Consider the following 8,282-nt stretch of genomic DNA (forward strand, 5'->3'; position numbering starts at 1 on the left):
GGAGGAATCCATATCTACAGCGGGGCCCAGAGGAAGGCGGGGGGTCCCACCCCTTGTCTTCACCAGCAGGCGGGAAGGGAGCAGGAGCGGGAACTGCGGGCTCCTCCCCCTCCTGGGGTGGCGGGAGGCCTGCTCGGCGAGGGAGAGACTCCATCAGCACCAGAGAAAAGGCTGTGCCAGATGTGTCCAGCAGGGGATGCAGACCTCATATGGATGCCAGACAAAAAAATAATGTCCAGGGACATCGGGAAGAAGATGAGGCGGTATGCGTGTTGCAGAACGCACCCATCATGGAGGTCTCTGGTGTGCAGTCGTCCAATGGCAGGTCATCGGTCAGAAGTGGAAAAGAGATTTGTCGGCGAGAGAGGGATGTCTGGAGCCAGGGTCATTGGGTGCGGGGTTCACAGCACCCGGGCAGCCAGGTGAGACAATGTGGGGTTCTCTACAGACACTAGTTAACAGCCCGGGGAGGTTGGGGGCTGGGGCGAGCCATGGGGAGCTAGTAGGTGGTCTAGGGCAGCTAATAAATTGCTTGGCGGGTTGGGTTGCGGGATAAGGGATGGCGGGTTTATCTCCATTACCGGCCTGGGGGGTGGGTGAGGGATCCAGTGGGGCAATGGGGGGTCCTCCATCTTGGGTCGAGGGATCAGTGTCGGTACAGATGCAGGCAGGGGGTGAGGAAGACAGGCCTAGGGTAGATGATGCGGCAAAAGGGGAAGTGTATGTATGTTTTGAGGGCCCGTTAGGGGCGCATTTGAAACAGTAAGTGCTGGAAATGATATGGAAGGGGGAGTATGTGGAAATTTTTTCACTTCTCCCTTTAGAGCGTTTTAACTTAGGTCATGGAAGGACGATGAAAAAAAAAAAAAGAAGAAGAGGGTGAAAAGCATCGGCATAGACTGATCCCGCGCACCTTTTCGAAATGGCTACAGGATTTCGCCATTTTGGCGAGTGTTATTGGGGAAAAGATGGCGGAGTGTTGCTCGTCTCTTTTTCTACTATTTGGATGCGATAGGGGAGGCGTACAGGGTTTATGGGGGTTTGTGTTGGCTCCGTTATGATGAGCAATTTAGGCAGCGGAAAGCGCTTCACCCTAAGGTACGTGGGACCCTAAGGACAGTGGTTTGTGGTTAAGGGTGACGACGGCAGGGAGGCAAGGGCAGCCCTTTCGGTGGGATTCGGTAGGGCCTGGGCAGTCCTCCCTCATAGTGGCGTCGGCCAGGGGGTTGTGCTTCCTTTTAATGAAGGAAGCTGCAAGTTTGGCACAAAATGCTAATTTAAGCATGAGTGTTTGTCTTGCGGGGGAATCATGGAGCCAATCGATGTTTTAAAGGCAATAGACAAGAAGGGTCTAACTCCGATGCAGGTGGAAAAGATGGAACATTACTTAAATACATACCCTAATCGTGATGCAGCAGACTCATTAGAAAGGGGTTTCATGTGGGTATGTCTGGAAAGTTCTCTAAGGAGGTGGGTTTGGGTAGGATGGATGGTCCGTTTGTGGAACCGCTGCTTGCTGACTAGTGATGAGAGGCAGGGGTCATATAATTTGTGATATTTTGCTAATATTTTGTAGAATATTCATCGAATATTCGCGAATTCGAATATTCGTTATATTCTAATTTTTATTTTTTTTTACTCAGAAATCGGCAAGGTAATGATTGCATAATATGCGAATATTACGCGATCAATACAAGCTTGAGTCAAAAACGAATATATAGCACTATAGAATATATTGCTATATATTTGTTTTTTAGAATATTCGTCAGTCATGATTCCTCCCTGCTTAAAGGGGTATTCCCATCATCAGTTTTCATACTTACCTTCGTCCAGCGCTACGTTCACTTCCTGGATTCGGCTGGGCTTGATTGACATCTTCTCCCGGCCGGGCTGCGCTTGCGCAGAAGACTGAAGTTTTTCTCCCGGCCGTGCCGCGCAATGTCCTGAACGCGCACACCGCGCATGCGCCATGGTGACTTATTCCTGGCCTGTATAGTACAGAGCCGGCGTGCGCGTTCGCAGTCATCATGGCGCATGCGCGGCGGCGTGTGCGTTCAGGACATCGCATGGCCCGGCGAAAATCTTCAGTCTTCTGCGCAAGCACAGCCCGGCCGATTCGACAGGGGAGAGGTGGCCGTAACCAGGGGAGACGAAAGACAACAATCAGGAAAGAGGGGACTTATTTTCTCAAAAAGGGTGGGAATTGGGTAATAAAATGTATTTACAAAAATGATCACCGTCAAATCATTAACAGATTTAACAGTGATCATTGTGATGGGAATACCCCTTTAAGTTGCTTGTGGGCCAATGACTCATTGGCCCACAAGCAAGAAGCAGGGAGGAATCATGTGTTCATATTCGATATAACGAAAATATAGCACTATATTCTAAATATTCGTGAATTCTCGAAGTGGTAAGTATTCATGCTCAACACTATTGCTGACTTGAGGGTTTCGCCATTGGGTCTCGTGCCCAAAAAAGAGCCAAACAAGTTTCAGCTGATACACCATTTATCCTTTCCAAGAGGGGCGTCGGTCAATGATGGTATCGATCCTAAGCTGTGCTCGGTAGTGTATACTTCATTTGATGCGGCTGTGGCATGGATGAAAAAATTGGGCCCAGGTACATTATTGGCTAAGACGGACAATGAGGGGGCTTTTCGGTTGCTCCCGGTTAACCCTGACAGTTTACATTTGTTAGGTTGTTTTTGGGATTCGGGGTATTTTGTAGACAGGTGTTTGCCAATGGGGTGCTCGTTGTCGTGTGCTTATTTTTGAAGCGTTTAGTTCGTTCCTGGAATAGGTAGTGGCAGACGTGGCTGGTTGTTCGTCCATCGTCCATTACTTGGATTATTTTCTGTGTTTAGGTCCGGCGGATTCGCAGGTTTGTTCATTGTTGTTGAATACGTTGCAGATGATTTTGCATCTTTCGAGGTGCCGTTAGCTGACAAAACAGTAGGTCCTGTGACAGAGCTTTTTTTGGGCATAGTGATAAATACTGTGAGAATGGAGTGTTGGCTTCCTGATAAAAAAAAGGGCGTGCTTTAAGGGTAGCGGTTATAAGGGAGATAAAGTCGGCCAGATTCGCTTGCGGGATCTACAGTCCCTCTTGGGCAAGTTGAACTTCGCATGCTGAATTATTCCAATGGGCCGGATATTTTGTCGGCGGGTGGCATCGGCTACTGCACATCATTTTATCTGATTGGGATGAGAGTTGAGGAGAGATTTGGAAGTTTGGGCTGGGTTTTTGAAGGATTTTATGGGTGAGGAGGTTGGCAGTTTTGACTTCGATCTATTTTCAGACGCGTCTGGAGAGGTCGGTTTCAGAGCTTATTGTCAGCAGTGATGTGCGGATCGGTGGACAGAATCGTGGGTCATACGGGGTTGTATAAAAAACTTGGCTCTGCTAGAGCTTTTTCCGATAGTTCTCGCAGTGGTCTTATAGGGCGATAAATTTAGGAACAGGAAAATTTGTTTTCATTGCGACAATCTGGGGGTGGTGCAGGCGATCAATAGTTTGACTGCCTCATCTCCACCAGTGGTTCGGTTATTGCAACATCTGGTGTTACTTTGTTTATCGCATAATACATGGGTAGTGGCGGTTCATGTGCCTGGGGTGTCTAACTGCATTGCGGATGCCCTTTCTTGTTCGCAGAGGGAGAGGTTTCGCCACCTAGCTCCAGAAGCGGAGTCCGAAGGGTTGGTGTGTCCGGGGTCCTTATGGGAGCTCTTGGAGGTACAGTAGAGGGTATTCTGCAGGCCTCAATGAGCGCAGGCACATTGGCAGCATATGATAGAGCATGGATCAGGTGCGAACAGTGGTGAGAAGTAATGGGGGTGCAAGTGGATCGAGGGGAAGTCCCTTTGTTATTATTCTTGGGTCACGTTAAAGAATAGGGTTGGTCAGTCGCTCAAGTAACAGGTGTATTTCAGGTTTGGCTTTTGGTTTTAAGTTAAGGGGTCTTATGGATGTTACTAAAGCATTTTTAGTTAAACAAGTCTTTAAGGGTTGGAGGAGGGGTAAGCTGTCTGAGGACAGAAGGAGGCTGCTGTCATTTGCTTTGTGGTTGAAAATGGGGCGGCAGGCGGAATTAGCATGTAGTTCATTGTGGGAAGTACATTTGTTTAAGTTGTCCTTTTCCTTGGCGTTTTTTGGGGCGTTTCGCTTGGGCGAATTGGTGTGCAGAAGTGTTAGGTGTGTAGTTGGTCTTTACGAGGAGGATGTGGATCTGTATTCTGACAGAGTTGTGGTCAGGATCTGAGTGTCTAAGACGGATAGGGAGGGTAGAGGATGCAGGGTTAGTCTGTTCTCAGTTCCAGGTTGTTCGTTATGTCCGGTTCAGTGTTTGCAGGATTACAGGTTGGGGGCAAGTTTTGACAGCAGCCCCCTTCCTAGACACGAAGATGGGTCTTTTTTATCGAGGTTTCAATTTTTGGTTGTTTTTAAAAAGTGTCTATTAGGTTTGGGGGTGGACCCATCTGATTTCACAGGTCATTCATTCAGAATCGGGGCGGCAACATAGGGTGCAAGGTTAAGCATGAGTGATGAGTTTATTAAAAGAGTGGGTAGATGGGAATCGTTTAGGTTTCGGTCTTATGTGAGGTTAGGTAGTTTGTAAGGAATGGTTTAGGTTGTGAGGTAACATGTTCTGTTTTCTGTTGTTGTTCCAGGGTATTCCTCGGCATTAGTCTGGATTCTGGGGCATTCATTCTGGTGCTACACGTTGGAGGTAATGATTTGGGGATTAGGCCAGTAAGGGAATTGATTAAAGATATCATGTTCGATTTTTTTGAGACTGTGGTCACTGTTTCCAGCCATGATCACGGTGTGGTCTGACATTATTCCTCGTCGGAAGTGGTGGGAGGCGCGTTGAGTGGAACGCTTTAATAAAGCACGCATTAAGGTGAACAGGGCGATAGGAAAGTTTGTGACCAGGCACGGAGCAGTGGCGGTCAGGCATTTGGAGTTGGGGAATTTTGAAGGTCGGATGGGCTTCACCTTATTGCGGCTGGTATTGACTTGTGGTCACTGGGTCTTCATTCTTCAAGGAGGGATTGAAAGAGCTTTGGGGGTGTGGAGGAACGCGCAATCTTGAGTAAGTTAGTGGGGTCAAGTTTCACGTCGTTGGCAGAATGGATTGGTAATTGAGAATGGGAGGGCCCAATGGTGGGGGCTGGACTCTCATGGTTGGTTGGTTCAGAGAGGCGTCCATCAGTTGGTGTCTCCGAGCTGGTGCTATATGGCTAGAGGCAAGGTGCCACGTGGTTGGTGGGTTAATTAACTTTGAGGTTTCTAGGACCTCCCTCGTCTGGGTTAAATTATTGTTATTTATGTTATGTATTTATTTGTTAATAAAACGACTGCTGTGGCCAATTTAATCGGACTCTGGCTTTGTGTTTTATTTAATTGGGACTGGGAGGAAGGAAATAAGAGGGTGCATGTAGTCTAGAGGACCCGAGGAGTTAACCAATATTTTGATCATGGTACAGGTGCACCATAAATGTCTATGACTGGAATACCCCAACGATACGGCTCTGATATGCGCCCATTACTGGACGCCCACATGGCCAAGCTTTTTCCCATAAGAAGTTTCTGCCCAACTTTATCACATGGCTCTAAGTCCCAGAATATGGCTCGAAGCAGAAGACGTAACATTGCCTGCAGTAATTCATTAGCGAATGAATGAAATAATTTGTGACTAAAAACAGTAAAATCAGCTCTGAGTATTGGAAATGTCATTACATAGCAGCCTTGAGTAATCTGGCAGCATTTGACTATGGGTCTGCAGAATGGAGATTTTGGTAAATTGCCTCCGGCTCTACCCCCACTCCTTATAAATGATAGCCAGCAGATGAATACAATGCCCAACTCTTACCTATACATTATTCAGAGAGTCGCAAGGACTTGCCAAATTTGTTTTAAACTTGGAACTGACATCACTGGACAGTTCTGCTGTATTCTGCAGTTTCATAATTGACTCACTGTATCAACTACGGTACTTCTTTTATAGATGTAGCAGGGCTGACATTGCCATTTAACTCTTTGAAGCTGTATAGTTTGTGCATCGTCATAGCTCCATGAGCTGAAATAATGGGGTTGATTTGGATTTCCTGCATTTAAATTGCTTGATTAAAATACTGCAGAATTTACGACCACACGTGATACTAAGCTATTGGAATTTTCAAACGCAGCACTACTGTAAATCTTAACAACTCAGCACTGCTACATCTGTACTGCCATGCATTTTGGAGATGATTATGATCTAAACTGCATGCTCCTTTGGCAAGATTTGAATGTGCGTCTGCTTGCTTAGTGATTACTAGCTCTTCCATACGAGATGCACTATATATATAACATACTGTATTTTGGTGCTATGAAAGTTCCTGAAGAACATGTACGATATTGCTTTATAGACGTAGCAAATATGAATTTGTTATTTGCTGCACTGTTAGTGTACTGCGATAACTGTATGAGGATAATATAGTGGGAACTCTTGCCTCTTACATCCACATCTAATGATGTATTTTACATATTGCCACTGACACTAAGCATCAGATTGGGTCTTGTCATTACATATAGGACACTTTTGCTCTAACTTTGTAACTTTTTTTTATTTTTATATTTTTTTATATTTGCAAATTGCAATCGTTTTCCAAGATGCTGAAACTGCATAAAAGTTTCTGGACAACTGCTACTTCCCACTATTGTATCTGCAGGCACAGAGCTGAAGGTTTCTATCATCAGATCTTGAAGAAACACTGAAACATGAGGATCTATGGCTATAATAGTTCTACACAGATGTAGCAGAGATTTTGTCATTTGGCGCAATTCACAATGTGATGTTTTACCGGTAAACGTACTTGATGATCGTAACTCACGAACGAGCACTGACAGAGTTGCAGATTTGAAAGGATGAAAATAAATATAAATTAAAAAAAATAATTTACAAATGAAAAGCAATAAATAAAAATAAATATAATTAAATTAAATACTATCTTTATAATAAATTACACCTTTTAGGATACAGAAAACAAAATGAATATTTTTACAGCAAACCTAAAATTCAAGCCTATAAAAACTCTGTTTTTCAATCCTAAAGACATAGCAAATACTGTACATGTAAGCTCCTGTGTTGAAAGTTTGCAGAGCACATGCTGGTATATTACTTACCACTCACGACACGCGTCTCTGAATCGCTGTGCCCCCAGAGGATGGCACTGAGCAGCACTAGGAATGTGTTTGAGTAAAACATTGGGTACATGATCATACAGATGTCCAGGAATAAAAAAAAGAAATAATAATAAAAAAAAAGAAATATACTGATGTAAAGGCACAGGAAGAAATGGCAAAAAAAAAATTTGAGTGCAGGGGAGGCAGCCTCCTGAGCTCTGATCCTAGTGGAGCTGACGGTGTGTTCTTCACATCTCCTGTGCCTTTCAGGATGTGTTCACTGGCTCTTGGAAGTCATGTTACGCTCAGCCTGTTCTCTCTTAATGAGCAAAGCTTGTGAGTGCCTCAAGTACTCTGCAGTAACCAGCTCCATCCCTGTGCTATTGATTTCTATCCCTTCCATCCTGGAACAGCCAATCCCAAGGCTTTTGGTTTATGTGATAGACCAGTAACAGGTCATAGCAAACCATAGATTTGGCGTACTCCTTGCCAGGAAGAAGCAAATTATCAGAATTATAGTCCTCAAACACAATGCAAATGTTAGAAGTAGAATGATGTTCTGGAATCATTTTACTCCGATATGCGGGCGTGTAAGGAATAAACTTTATTAGTTATGCTGAAAAGTATTGTGATTTATGTTCTTACACAAGGTTTCCCTTTTTAACATTTTTTAATATTAGGATCTTTGCCATGAATGTGTGAGAAGTGGGGATTCCTTGGAGAATAGGTTCTGCAAGACAATGTGGCTAGGGTGATTCTGTGTATGTATATATATATATATATATATATATATATATATATTTATTTATTTATTTATAGTTCTCTTTATCAGGAGCTTAAAGAAGTGATACCACAAAAATGTTTATTCTCTGACCTGTAAGAAAGGTACATAATGTAATCTGTAGTGAAGACAATCTTCTCACCAGTGCCCAGTGATGCACCTAGCCTTTCTTCTGCCTGAGCCGAAAACTGAAACGGCTCGCCCCCCCCCTCCCCAATGCCAATTTCTTAACCTAACCCCTTCCCTTCAGCTCAGGGCCCTTCAGCTGCCCCCTCTCTTGCCCCTACCTGGTGCTGTCTGAGATGATTGCCTCACCTGGCCTCATTGGCGG

The 8,282-nt window shown here is 44.7% G+C and overlaps 1 protein-coding gene across 3 annotated transcripts in view; it reads right to left on the bottom strand.

Moving 5' to 3' along the window:
• CHODL (chondrolectin) overlaps positions 1-7,469 on the bottom strand; it is a 154,902-nt gene extending 147,433 nt beyond the window's left edge. For all 3 annotated transcript variants that reach the window (XM_040421772.1, XM_040421773.1, XM_040421771.1), the window contains exon 1: positions 7,171-7,469. In XM_040421772.1, the coding sequence (XP_040277706.1) occupies positions 7,171-7,267 (97 nt within the window). In that variant the 5' untranslated portion in view covers positions 7,268-7,469. The remainder of the gene's footprint in view (positions 1-7,170) is intronic.
• Positions 7,470-8,282: the final 813 nt, after the last annotated feature.

The sequence above is a fragment of the Bufo bufo genome, chromosome 3 (assembly GCF_905171765.1).
Source record: "Bufo bufo chromosome 3, aBufBuf1.1, whole genome shotgun sequence".
NCBI classification, from domain to species: domain Eukaryota; kingdom Metazoa; phylum Chordata; class Amphibia; order Anura; family Bufonidae; genus Bufo; species Bufo bufo.